Below are 14,222 nucleotides of genomic sequence, written 5' to 3' on the forward strand. Positions count from 1 at the left end.
GACAAAAAATCAAAGGTCTAAATAAATGAACAGACATACCAGTCAAGGACAAGAAAACTAAGCAGAGTAGATATTAATTATCCACCAAACTGATGCACAGGTTTAACACAATTCCAATTAAAATGTTCCTTACCCCCAAAGAAATTCCAGCAAGATTTTCAGTAAATGTAGACAAGATAATTCTAGACCTTATACAGAAAGGCAAAGGAACTAGATGAAAATAATTTTGAAAAAGAATAAAGTGGAAGAAATTACTCTACCAATTCCAAGACTTATTAAGGAGCTAGAGCAATCTAGCCTGCGTATGTAGTGCTGGTAGAGGGAACAGAACAGAATAACCAGAACAGCCTCCTACAAGCATGGCCAAACAATTTCGAAAAAAGCGCAAAAGCAATTCAGAAGAAAGATAGGCTTTCAACAAATGGCACTGGAACAACTGGGTAAACTATAGGCAAAAAATGAACTTTTTACCTAAATGTCATATAAAAACTAACTTAAAATGGGCCATAAATTTAATACAAAACATTATAAAAAACTTTTGAAGGAAACACAGGGGAAAATCTTTAGGATCCAGGGCTTAGTGAAGAGCGTTTCAAAATAATAGCAAAAGCATTATCCATAAAAAAATAATTTAAAAAAATCAATAAATTAAACTTTATCAAAATTGAAAATATTTGCTCTGCAAAAGACCTTGTTCAGAGAATGAAAAGACAAGCTACAGACTGGAAGAGAAAATTTGCAGACTACTTATCTGACATAGGATTTAGAACATATGAAGAACTTTCAAAACTCAACAGTAAAAAAACAAAACAAATCCAATTAGAAAATGAGCAGAAGATAGAGAGACATCATTGAAAGGATATATGGATGGTAAATAAGCACATAAAAAAGATGATCAACACCACTAACCATCAGGGAAATGTAAATTAAGACCATGATGATGAATCACTACACACCTATCAGAACAGCTAGAATAAAAAATAGTGACAATACCAAATGCTGGCGAAGATTCGAAGACACTGCATCTTTCATATATTGCTGGTGGGAATGTAAAATGGCACGGCCACTCTGGAAAATAGTTTGGCAGGTTCTTAAAAAACTAAACAAATGTAACCATGACCCAGCAATTGCCCTTCTAGGCATTTATCCCAGAGAAGTGAAAACTTACGTAAGTCCACACAAAAACCTACACACGACTGTTCAATAGCAGCTTTATTTGTAACAGGCCAAAAACTGGAAAGGACCAAAATGTCCTACAATAGATGAATAAGGTTAAAAAAACTGTGGTACATCCACACCATGGGTACTATTTAGCAACTAAAAGGGAGACCTACTGACATATACAGCTTGGATGGCATTACACTGAGTGAAAAATAACCTTAAAAGGTCCCATACAGAAACATTCTTGAAATGACAAAATCACATTTGATAAAATAACATACAGCTACACATACACTTACAATGTCAGTTTCCTGGATTTGATACTGTATATATAAGGTGTAACCAATGGGACAAACTGGGTGAAGGGCAATGTGAAACCTCTCTAAACTGACTTTGAAACTTCCTGTGAATTTAATCTCAAAATCAAAGGTTAAAAAATAAAAAAGTAAAACTATACCTTCATAGGTTAAGGAAAAAATAAATAATCAGGCTCTACCCAAGAAACAGTGAAATGCCCTGAAACCTATACCAAGAAGAAACTGGATAGCAATTTGTTCAAATCTGACAATCCTAAACTTTTAGTTCAGATGACATCATCACCAACTTCCCTAAATTATCAGTAGAAAAAATATATATCAACATACCAGAGCAGGGGCTGGCAAACTAGAGCCCATGAGCCAACTTCATCTATTTGTTTTTGTACATGTAAGTTCACTAAAATGGACACGAACATTAAAAACAAAAACCCAAAAAAACCCCTACTACTGGCTTTAGATATTGGTAATTTTACAGTAACACTGGATATCAGAGAATATCATCTTGCAAGTTAACATTTTTTTTCTTACTAGAGCACAAATTATAGTTCATCAGAATGTTTTATGCCTAAAATAAGTTTCTGAGTTTTCAAAGTATCATGAGACTTAAAAAAAAGCAATTTCCCATCTGTTACACAATTTATCAACTGCATAAAAAACTGTGCTCCCTGCAGAATTCCAACTCACACAAACAATGGAAATTCAGCTTAACAGCAGTTACCATACCTTGGAAAGTATCAAATCACCTAACCATCGCACACAATCGACATAATTTCTATGTATGTCTCTGGTAGAAAAGTCAGGAAAATGAATTTTCTGAGAAATAAATGGCCTGAAATGGAAATATCAAAAGTTAGAGAAAAATGTGTAGCAGAAGCTAATTTTTTTTAGGATTTATAAAACTCTGAAAAGAAAAACAGATGAGTATTAGTTCGTCTGTGCTCCTATAAAACTAAATACCTTCTGATCTGTTTATTGGGAACTAAAATCCCCTTCTGTTTTTGTTTCTACATTTTACTCCATTATTAGCTCGAAACTGAATTTTGTATTCATCCTATCAAATTTCATTTATAAAAACTGCAACTTCCTGCCTTACTATATATAGACCAAAATCAATTACTTCAATTCTGGCTATCCTAACCAATAACAAAAGACATCTGCTTAGAGCTGAAATTTTTTCACAGAAAATGCTAAGCTACCAACTCAATCCTTTCATATTAACAATGGTCTATGAAAGCTAACACACCTACCTTATTTCAAAAGATAGTCATCTTTCAGAAACAATGACACATTTCAAAGTCTGGTAAAGATAAAGTTAGTGAGAATCCTGCCTAGAACAATAATTTCTGAAGACGATCTGACAGGAATTTGACATTTATTAGTTAGAACTTTTCCTGTATTTAGAAAAGTAAAATATGGCACAATTTTTCCTTAAAGATGTTTGTGACAAAACCATAAGCTAGAGAAGTTGCTACCAATTCTTCAATTAAATGTATACCTAACATTTCTAATCTAGTAAGTGATTCAGTTTTTTTTATATGATACTGAAGAAGTATCGTATATCATGAATTAGTTGTATCTTGGGCACAAGTCTTCTCTTTGTTTTTTCCCTCATACATATAAAAGATATTGAGCTCAATCATTTCAAATACATTTCCCAATTCGTGGGATCTTTTTTTCACCTTTTTTTGGTGGCTCACAGGATCTCAGTTCCGCAGCCAGGGACTGAACTAGGGCCACAGCAGTGAAAGCCTGGAATCCTAACCCCTCAGGGCTCAGGAAACTCCCAGATCTTTTCTTTATTAAAACATTAAAATGTTATTAATGACTTGATATAAATTCTTAACTGCTATAGCTTAATTGATTTTTAGCCAAATATGTATTATAATCTATGGTTAAACCTCTTTCAAGACCACCAGCATAATTCACTGTTACTTTCTGTACGCTGTAAAATACAACTTCTATTTATTCCAAAGCTCTAGAAAATACAAAAACATAAATTTAATATTGTACTAACCCCTGGTGTTTTAAAACAGAATTTAAAAGCTGTGCCAATTCTTAAGAGGCCTGAGATGTGATGACGGTCATTGTACTAAAATATTTACTTATGGTTACAAATTCAACTAACAATCTACTCATAATGTGGGTCGATAACCAGGGAATTAACTGCTAAAATGAAAAGAGCAAACAAAGCTAACATTTACAAACATAGGACAGTCACAGTCAAAGAGTAAATAGCTTGACAAGATTCTGAAAAAGATAGTAAATTAATTAAGAACTGAGGTTTTTCAAAAATAAGAAAACTTAAAAGTTCCCACATGTAGTCCCTTAGTACAAACCTCCTGCTTTTGAATTTTCTGTTTAGTGAAGTGAGTATCATTTAAAGGAGAGTGTCTATCATGATTTAAAGCTAAGAACCCCACTGATAAAATTATGATTTACTGTCTTCAATTAGAATTTACAGTGTTGACAAGCAGTGCTAATAAACATTAGCACAGGCGTACCTAAATAAAATATGTGAAATGGGCTACTAAATTAAGATAAAAATATAACTGAAAGGGATTTTGAAAAATGAGCCACAAACATAATTAGATAAAAATAAAGGCTTTCATTTAAATTCAATGAGTTTTATGGCATATAAATTATACCTTAAAGTTATTAAAAGAGGGGGTTCTCAACTCAATACTGGAGACTTATATAACAATTTTTGAAAAAGTAGAACACTATTCAAAGGCATAAGATAGCATATTGTTTTAAATACTACAGCTGTTACCTGTTAGTTTTATTTGGGTTATAATCATAAGAGTCCTTAATAGCATTCATCATTCTCTTTGAATTGATCCTCCAAAGTTTAAGAGAGTGATCCATACCACAAGACATTATTTTTTCACCCAAAAGATCATAATCCTGTATATAAAAAAAAGCTTAAATTAAATATGTAAATTATTTCCCCAAATTATGCTGATTTTCATCTCATGTCCAGTACTGTGAAAATTGTATTTCAAACCACAACACTAACATTTTGTGTTTCATATATATAGGCCATAGGTCACAAAGTTTTTACCACTTTCAAGATTTAGTTTTAACTGACTTGTTATCACCACAATATATGAGCTTATGCAATATGGCAGGTAAGAAGTGAACTCTTTTAATTTAGTTCTATCAATTCAATTACCTTTAGCCAAATATTTCCTTTGTTTGATTTTGAAGGTGAACCTAATGCTGAGGTAAAACAATTATTCTGTGACATAAAAACCTGATGGTTGTTATTTTTCTTTGTCCAACCCAGATGAAGCAATGAAACTGGTATCTGCATGTGAAATTAGGAGTCCTTTAAACAATTGAAATTTACTTGTACATCTAAGCCAAAACACTTAGATAAGTCGGGTACCTTGGTTTTAGAGTTCACTTTTTAAATGAATAAAGAAAAATATGTCTTAAAAAGGAAGCAACATTTCCTCATTTGCTGTTTACTAATTTTTAATGAGCTCCTAACAGATCATCTATTATAACAACCTTATTCCACCTCATCTTACAGATCAGACACTGAGGCTCAGAGATAGTTACTTTAGCACATGGTACATGTGTCAATGACAACCTCACATAATCCTTCTAGCAGTGAACTCCTGTTGGTACAAAAGAGATACAAACTAACCCCTGCTTTCATTTTAAGAAATAAGAGTAGAGAGTTCTATTTAAGGAGAGTACTTTCGTCACTAATCTAGATATTCTATGTTAATCCAACCTTTGAATCAATCATGAACACAGTTTTACAAAAGCCTGAGAGCTTCAGGTTTGGTGTTTATTGAATTCAGAAGTCTGGCAGCTGCTACTTTTCCTAATAACCTGTCAATAGCAACAAGACACCTCTAGAGCCAGGAGCTCTCATTCAGTTTTTAAGGAAGGACAGTAGTCTTTGTTTTTTCACACATAAAGCCAGATAGAATTCTGCAAGTTCTAGAAAATCCTTTAAGGTAGGTATGATTCTCACAAAAGCATATAGGAATATTTAGTACCTCCAATTAAAATATCACATGCTTCAAAATATAATGCCCTTTAAAAATAGTTTAAAAAAAAGCTGAAGAGCTGTAAGACTACTAAATAAGTAAGCTACACACAGAAGGTAAATAAATCTAAACAACACAAAATCTGAAACTTAACTAAAAACACTTAGTATCACTACAACAGATCAACAGATTGTAATACAAAGCATAAAGACAACACCATGCCATCAAAGGGAAGTTATCTAAAAGTCAGTGTGAACAATACCTCCTAGAAATGAGTAACTTATATTTCAACTTCAAATAAAAGGTGAAAAAATTTCTTAGTTGCCAAGTAGGTTAACCTTTTCCTTTAATAACCGAGAAACAACAAAAGGTAACTTGGTGATTTTAGATTAAAAAAGGAAAAGAACAAGTTCACAGAATTCTTTCATGAGAATCCAGGTGCTGGTAAAACACGTGCAAGAGTACAAATAAAACACGAAGAGCCTACTTGCTTTATTTCTTCATCTTTAAGTTAAAACCTTATCTGTCACAGTAAATGAAATAACTGCCTGCCAAGCGACATGAAACAAACTACGTGCTTTCTTATAGGGATTGTTCACAGCTTTGTAACCTGAAGGTCACTGCCCTGTAGCTTTCAACTTACAGCACTTAGAACTTCATCTCTGTGCCCTTCTACACCTCCAAATATTGCCACCAGAGTGTCCGTTTGGATATTCCATAATCGTAAAGCATGATCTAGTACAGACATAAAAAAATTAACATAAACTTTTATCATTCATTTACTGTGGACTTTTAATATCTCTTTAAAGAAAAAACTACCAAAGTTTGGACTTAATTCATTCACAGTAATGACTAAGAAGGAATCCATATCGTATAGGAACTTAAAATATTTATATTACTTGTAGATTTAACTAGGTATGAGTTCAAACTTTCAAGGGTACTAGTTTTTCCCTCTACCATACCCACATTTACAAATTGAAGAGGACAAAGTAGATTTATAAGATCTCTACAGTAAATCTAAAAATATGATTGAAACATACACATATTGGGACATTATTTAGAGTATTATGGACCTTTCAAAAATTCTATAACTGTAATCTGAGCAATCTCATTTTCCACTGAACATCAGCAACAAAATAAATAGAAAGCAGTATTCATAAATACCAAGCAGAGTTTGAAATATAACAATGTCTATACTGTGTAATATTAACATATTATACAACATATTGTTAGTAGTGGAAATAAACATTGCTACAAAAATGATTTCTTTTTGTAGCAATGATTTCAATCTGCATCCAAGTTTTTGTGCAGACATTTACATTTCTCTTGAAGATACACGTACCTAGGAGTGTAATTCTATGTTTAGCTTTTTAAGGAACTGCCAGATTGTTTTTCAATGTGCTTATAGATTTTACATTCCTACCAGCAATGGATGAAGGGGTTCCCTATTTTACTGTCTTTTTCACTGCAATCATCCTCGTAGGTGTGAAGTGGTTATCTCACTGTATTTTTGATTTGCATTTCCTTAATGATTAACAATACCCACTCCAGTGTTCTTGCCTGGAGAATCCCAGGGACGGGGTAGCCTGGTGGGCTGCCGTTTATGGGGTCACACAGAGTCAGACACGACTAAAGCGACTTAGCAGCAGCAGCAGTGATTAACAATGAGTGCTTTTCCATGTGCTTATTGGACATTCTTGCCTATTCTTTCAAAAGATGTCTACTTTTAAAGCCTTTGTTTGCTTTTAATTTGGTTCTTTTTATTACTGAACTATATGACCTCTTGATTTAAGTCCCTTATTAGATACACACTTTGCATATCTATTTTTTTCCTATAAGTTGTCTTTCCCTTTCTTGAGAGTTACTTGCAGAAAAATTCCTGTTCATTTTGAAAAGCTGTTTGAAAAATGCTCTAACACAATGGGGGAAGAGCAAGATTAGGAAACTGTGATATCAAGAACAAGTAAGGCATTATGGTCTATGTTACCTGGAAAAGAATATCTGAGCCCAGTTACTGTTATTAACAGAAGAGAAAAAGTTGTCAGCTCTCTTCTTAGGTGTCTATTTCCAAACAAGCCTTGATAGTTGAAAAATCACATTGAAATATTTTTCATGTAAGAGTTTTAATTTGAGGATATCTTTTAATATGGGGGTTAGGTTATAGGTGTGATAGCTGTTAAGAAAAGAATACATTTGACTAGAATAATAATGTAGAAATGAAAAGAGAAAGGGCAATAAAAAACAGAATGTAGAAATAAGAACAACTCAAATCACTTTAGAGAGCTCAGAAATTTAAGAATGATTCAGAGGCCTGTCTGAACCCAAAATAAACTTACAATGCCAACATGGGCATACAGAGCAAGACAATGCTTTCTCTTTGTAAGGAAGGAAAACATTTAGAAGAGCTTACACTGGATAACTTAGCATTTTAAGGAATCCTGTAGGGAATCTTTTATAAAATAGAAGCGTTATAGAGAGAGGCAAAAAACAGCATCATGGATTTTCAGATACACTATTTCTTATTACATGGTTGGAAAGCATCAGAAATTTGCTAGACTACCTTCAAACTATTAAAAATGTTGCAACTTCAGTGACCTGCCGTTAAAATTAATACAGTTTAGTATGATAATTCAATTGAGGATAAAGTTCTAGAACAATCATAATGCAATATGGTAAATAAGGGTAACATACATCTAATCCTCAGTGTCAATTATCTTATCTGCATCTTACAGGAACAGTGTACTTCATGGTCCCATTCTCCAGTTCTTGGTTTGGGGATGCTAATGTAGCCCCAAATTTTTCTAAAACTTCTTTCGTTTTAAATTTGGAAATTTCCCTTAGATTAGTTTGTCCCGAAGTCAAACAAAACAAAACAAACAAAAAACCCAACTCACTCCCAAATAAATACAACTATACAAGGAAACATTTGTTTCTCTTACCTTTGCTTACTGACAGGAGAAGATTTGGATCTCTTGGGTGGAATTTCAGCTCATTGATAGCATTTCCATGGCCAACATAGTGCTATAATAAATTTAAGACACTTCAACTTTCATATAAAAATCAATAAATTCATTTTCATTAATCTTCAAAGAATGGAAAAATAATTTCACTTGAAGTAGTGGTTCTCAACCTTGGCTGCATATTAAAATCACCCAGCTTGAAGGAAAAATAAATGACACTGAAGTCCCATTTGCAGATATTCTGAGCCACAGCAAGGATTTAAAAGATTCTCAGGTGATTCTAATGCGCCCCCAGAGTTAAAGTGATTTGTAAAATTTCTTCTAGTATCAACTTCCAAGGCTTCACTTTTTAATTCTTTACAAAGTATCCTTGACTCCATACTCCTATTTAGGGGTTCTTGAAAAATGAGCTCACTCTTTAGTTATTGTTCATTTAGAGCTTCTCAGGATAAAGCAAAAGAACAGAAATGATTTTAATAGAAAACAGTGCAAATGATAAAATTTTCCCATTTATTCCTTAATTTGCATGACCCAAATGTGACAAAGGTCTCAAAAGACTTGTCTAAAGGAAGCAACAGGCAAAGTACAAACCAAATTAAAAACTGCACAGAAACTGACTCCGTTTTAAATTCAACATGGCAAGTTTTTACAGGCGTGCATACAAAAGAAGCAGATCGACAATTTAACAAGAAAACCCACCTTTATGCACTGCATTGTTATGGGATTAATTATCCTAATTATGCCTCTAGATCCAGCAACAGCCAGCAGAGGATGGCTTGTATTACTATCATATGTCCACGCACAAGTGTAAAAGTTTTCATCAGCCTAAGAAATCCCAGTTAAGAAATGAAATTTGTTTTTGAAAAGGAAACACATCAATGATCACAATAATGTCCAAAGAATTGCTGAAGCTCTTGACAAAGAAGTTCCCGTTTTTCTTTATACCATCAGAGTTGAAACAATGAAGATTTTAGGTCTAAAATCTATACCAAGTGATCAAACAAACCCAATCCTTCCACTCAATTTTGATTACTATTTTGCTGTTTGCACAACTGTTTATCTGTCTTTTGAAAGCAGCCACAGCCAATATGTAAATGAATAGGCATAGGTTGTATCCTCCCCCAAATTTATCTATAAAAACAGGTTTCTGGGGGAACGGATAGTCAAGGACTTTGGGAAGATCATGTATACACTGCTGTATTTAAAATGCATAACCAACAAAAACCCTTGTATAGCACATGGAACTCTGCTCAACATTATGTGCCCGCCTGGATGAGAGTGAGGTTTGGGGGAGAATGGATACGTGAATGTGCATGGCTGAGTCCCTTCACTGTTCACCTGAAACAATCACAACATTGTTAATCGGCTATTTCCTAATACAAAATGTTTCTGGTATTAAGAATAAATAATTGAAACTAAAAAAAACAAAAACAAAACCAGGTGACCAGTTCCACAGGCTGTAATTTGCTGACCCTGGCTCTATCTCAACAACTCTATGTACCTCTAGATAAAAATCAGCTAACTATTCAGTTTTCCACCTTTTCCTGTGTGAGACTTTCCCAATAATGCCAAAGGTCACCTCCTTCCTTATCACCTAAGGGAAGACTAAAATGTTCTTTTTCTTACTTGCTAGGTTTTTCAAATGGATCTGGAAGAAATCTTATCACCAAGCTTTGACTGTTGTATCCTTTGGCTTTTTAAAGCTTTCTTTTCTTTATAAACCCATGTTTTACAATATTTCATTTCCTAAACAAACATGCTTATTTTTTTTCCCTGTAGGCTCTGCTGACCAAATACTTGATATGACTGTCAGGCACAGCTTCTGATCAACCCAAATTCACCAATATCCCTGCCCCGAAATGATAAAAATCTAAACAAGGTCAAAGAAACAGCAAGTTTTAACTACTTTCTGCTATAACTTTCTATTATTGGATTTCCAGCGCTCATCTCTAGCCACCTGTACTGTCCGCCCTCATATCCACCCTGACAGTGGCTTCCCGGGATCAGGAAAACTAGATACCAAGAATCTCTTGGGTAACAGTGAAGGAACAGCATTGGATAAAGTTAACAAAGTAAGGTACAAAAGTTTTGAGGTACTTATTCAAAGTCAATTTCTTTAGCCAATAATACCAAAAACCCAGGAAAGGATACATCAGCATCCACATAAGACTGCAACAACCGGATCTCTCCTTGTGAATGACATTCATATAAGGTAACCTAATGAACACAAAAATACAGCAAAGTTTATCTCAAATACAGAAAAACACTCTTCAGCTTCTGAACATACTTTATTTTACTGTGTAGTACAGTCAAAAAAAACTTTTAAAAAATAACTTAAATAATACAGAAAACTATTAAAGAAGGAGAACTCCTTTAAATTTAAGGAAACCATTATAAGCTCTAATGCATTACATAATTTCCAGAGTATATTAAACACTGTAGTAATAATAATGGTTTCTATTTCCAATGTTTTCAACTTATTCATATAACTGGACCAATTCTAAAGTAAATAGAGTTGAGTACCTCACAGTAAAGTATGCTGCTGCTAAGTCACTTCAGTCGTGTCCGACTCTGTGCGACCCCACAGACAGCAGCCCACCAGGCTCCCCTGTCCCTGGGATTCTCCAGGCAAGATACTGGAGTGGGTTGCCATTTCCTTCTCCAATGCATGAAAGTGAAAAGTGAAAGTGAAGTTGTTCCGTCGTGTCTGACCCCAGCGACCCCATGGACTGCAGCCTTCCAGGCTCCTCCGTCCAGGGGTTTTCCAGGCAAGAGTACTGGAGTGGGGTGCCACGGCCTTCTCCCACAGTAAAGTATAACTACTTCCTAAAACTGTGGTTTATCCTTTTTTTTTTCCAGTTGTGCCATATGGCTTGCAAGATCCCAGTTCCCTGATCAGGGACTGAACTTAGGCCCATAGCAGTGAAAGTGCACAGTTCCAACCACTGGACCTCCAGGGAATTCCTGTGGCTTATCCTCTTTAAAGTCTTTGGGTAGTTTTAGAGCATTCATTAATTACATAAAAGAAAATCTAAAATTTGCCTCATGAACATTGCTCATCAAATATTAACTTTCTGCTGTACAGTGGCCCTTTCCATTTATCATTTTCTAAAATTAGTAACATACCCACTTTACTCAATTATATACAGTTGTCCCTCAGTATCTGCAAGGGGATAGGTTCCAGGACACCCACAGATACCAGAATCTGAGAATGCTCAAGTTCCTCATATAAAACAGCATAGTATTTGCATATAACCTCACACATGCTCCAGTATACTTTATCTTTAGACCACTGCTGCTGCTGCTGCTGCTGCCGCCACTAAGTTGCTTCAGTTGTGTCCGACTCTGTGCGACCCCATAGACGGCAGGCCACCAGGCTTCCCCGTCCCTGGGATTCTCCAGGCAAGAACACTGGAGTGGGTTGCCATTTCCTTCTCCAATGCATGAAAGTGAAAAGTGAAGTCACTCAGTCGTGTCCAACTCTTAGCCACCCCATGGACTGCAGCCCACCAGGCTCCTCCGTCCATGGGATTTTCCAAGCAAAAGTACTGGAGTGGGTTGCCACTGCCTTCTCCTAATACAACGCAAATGCTATGCAAATAAAGGTGCCAGCACAAAGCAAATTCAAGTTTTGCTTTTTTGGAACTTTCTGGAATTTTCTTTTCTGAATATTCTCAATCCATAATTGGCTGAATCTGTGGATGTGGAACCCTGAGGATACAGAGAGCTTACTCTGTAATACTAAAATTTTTTAAAACACTTTTTGATGTGGACCATTGTCTTTACTGAACTTTTTTACAATATTGCTGGTTTTATGTTTGGTTTTTTGGCCCCAAAGCATGTGGGATCTTAGCTCCCAACCAGGGACAGAATTTGTACCCTCTGCATTAAAAGGCAAAGTCTCAACCACTGGATTGCTAGGGAAGTCCCTGTAATACTACATTTTAAAAACACTCTTTCCATTTTTATTACAGTTTAGTCACGTTAGCAATACTGTTACTAATTTCAATACGTCTATAAGAACTCTATAAAAATCCTTTAAAATACCTATTAATAAGATAATCTCTACATTAATATTCTAAAAACATATTCTTTATATGGACATTAACTAAGTTATGTCTTAAGAAAGTATTTTGCTTTATTTTTCTTAAAAAAAAAAAAAAAAAAGAGGTCCGAATAGCAGTTCAGTTCAGTTCAGTCGCTCAGTCGTGTCCGACTCTTTGTGACCCGATGAATTGCAGCACGCCAAAAGTTGGCTTAAAGCTCAACATTCAGAAAACGAACATCATGGCATCCGGCCCCATCACTTCATGGGAAATAGATGGGGAAACAGTGGAAACAGTGTCAGACTTTATTTCTTTGGGCTTCAAAATCACTGCAGATGGTGAGTGCAGCCATGAAATTAAAAGACGCTTACTCCTTGGAAGGAAAGCTATGATCAACCTAGACAGCATATTCAAAAGCAGAGACTTTACTTTGCCGACTAAGGTCCGTCTAGTCAAGGCTATGGTTTTTCCAGTAGTCGTGTATGGATGTGAGAGTTGGACTGTGAAGAAGGCTGAGCGCCGAAGAATTGATGCTTTTGAACTGTGGTGTTGGAGAAGACTCTTGAGAGTCCCTTGGACTGCAAGGAGTTCCAACCAGTCCATTCTGAAGGAGATCAACCCTGGCATTTCTTTGGAAGAAATAATGCTAAAGCTGAAACTCCAGTACTTTGGCCACCTCACGAGAAGAGTTGACTCATTGGAAAAGACTCTGATGCTGGGAGAGATTGGGGGCAGGAGAAGGGGACAACAGAGGAGGAGATGGCTGGATGACATCACCGACTCGATGGCCGTGAGTTTGAGTGAACTCCAGGAGTTGGTGATAGACAGGGAGGCCTGGCGTGCTGCGATTCATGGGGTCGAAAAGAGTTGGACACGACTGAGCGACAGAACTGAACTGAACTGAGGCCTCCCTGTCCATCACCAACTCCTGGAGTTCACTCAAACTCATGGTCATCGAGTCAGTGATGTCATCCAGCCATCTCATCCTGTCGTCCCCTTCTCCTCCTGCCCCCAATCCCCCCCAGCATCAGAGTCTTTTCCAATGAGTCAACTCTTTGCATGAGATGGCCAAAGTACTGGAGTTTCAGCTTTAGCATCATTTCTTTCAAAGAACACCCAGGACTGATCTCCTTTAGGATGGACTGGTTGGATTTCCTTGCAGTCCAAGGGACTCTCAAGAGTCTTCTCCAACACCACACTTCAAAAGCATCAATTCTTCGGCGCTCAGCCTTCTTCACAGTCCAACTCTCACATCCATACATGACTACTGGAAAAACCATAGCCTTGACTAGATGGACCTTTGTTGGCAAAGTAATGTCTCTGCTCTTGAATATGCTATCTAGGTTGGTCATAACTTTTCTTCCAAGGAGTAAGCATCTTTTAATTTCACTGCTACAATCACCATCTGCAGTGATTTTGGAGCCCCCCAAAATAAAGTCTGACATTGTTTCCACTGTTTCCCCATCTATTTCCCATGAAGTGATGGGACCAGATGCCATGATCTTTCTTATAATTCAATAACATAATTCAATGTCTTTTTAAGTGAGACTAGGGATTCTTTTTGTTAGAAAGCCTGGAACATTACAATAGGCATTCTGAAGCACAAGTTGTATTAATTCTAATTATACCAACATGACAGTTAATAATAATTGATGGTGAAGTTAGTGAAGTATGCTTACAGTGATGTCTTAAAAGTGAATTCAAATCAATTAATGGATTATATTCCCAATTTTC

At 35.7% G+C, this 14,222-nt stretch overlaps 1 protein-coding gene across 2 annotated transcripts in view; it reads right to left on the bottom strand.

The window, feature by feature from the left end:
• The window catches only part of EED (embryonic ectoderm development), a 33,017-nt gene that overhangs the window by 9,336 nt on the left and 9,459 nt on the right, over positions 1–14,222 (bottom strand). Inside the window, exons 4-10 of one of the 2 annotated variants that reach the window (XM_018043356.1) lie at positions 10,594–10,659; positions 9,142–9,267; positions 8,422–8,503; positions 6,126–6,217; positions 4,249–4,382; positions 2,202–2,307; positions 994–1,068 (exon numbers count right to left, since the gene is read on the bottom strand). In XM_018043356.1, the coding sequence (XP_017898845.1) occupies positions 994–1,068; positions 2,202–2,307; positions 4,249–4,382; positions 6,126–6,217; positions 8,422–8,503; positions 9,142–9,267; positions 10,594–10,659 (681 nt within the window). The remainder of the gene's footprint in view (positions 1–993; positions 1,069–2,201; positions 2,308–4,248; positions 4,383–6,125; positions 6,218–8,421; positions 8,504–9,141; positions 9,268–10,593; positions 10,660–14,222) is intronic. The other variant, XM_018043355.1, reaches the window with a different exon arrangement.

The sequence above is a fragment of the Capra hircus genome, chromosome 29, assembly GCF_001704415.2.
Source record: "Capra hircus breed San Clemente chromosome 29, ASM170441v1, whole genome shotgun sequence".
In the NCBI taxonomy this organism is placed as follows: domain Eukaryota; kingdom Metazoa; phylum Chordata; class Mammalia; order Artiodactyla; family Bovidae; genus Capra; species Capra hircus.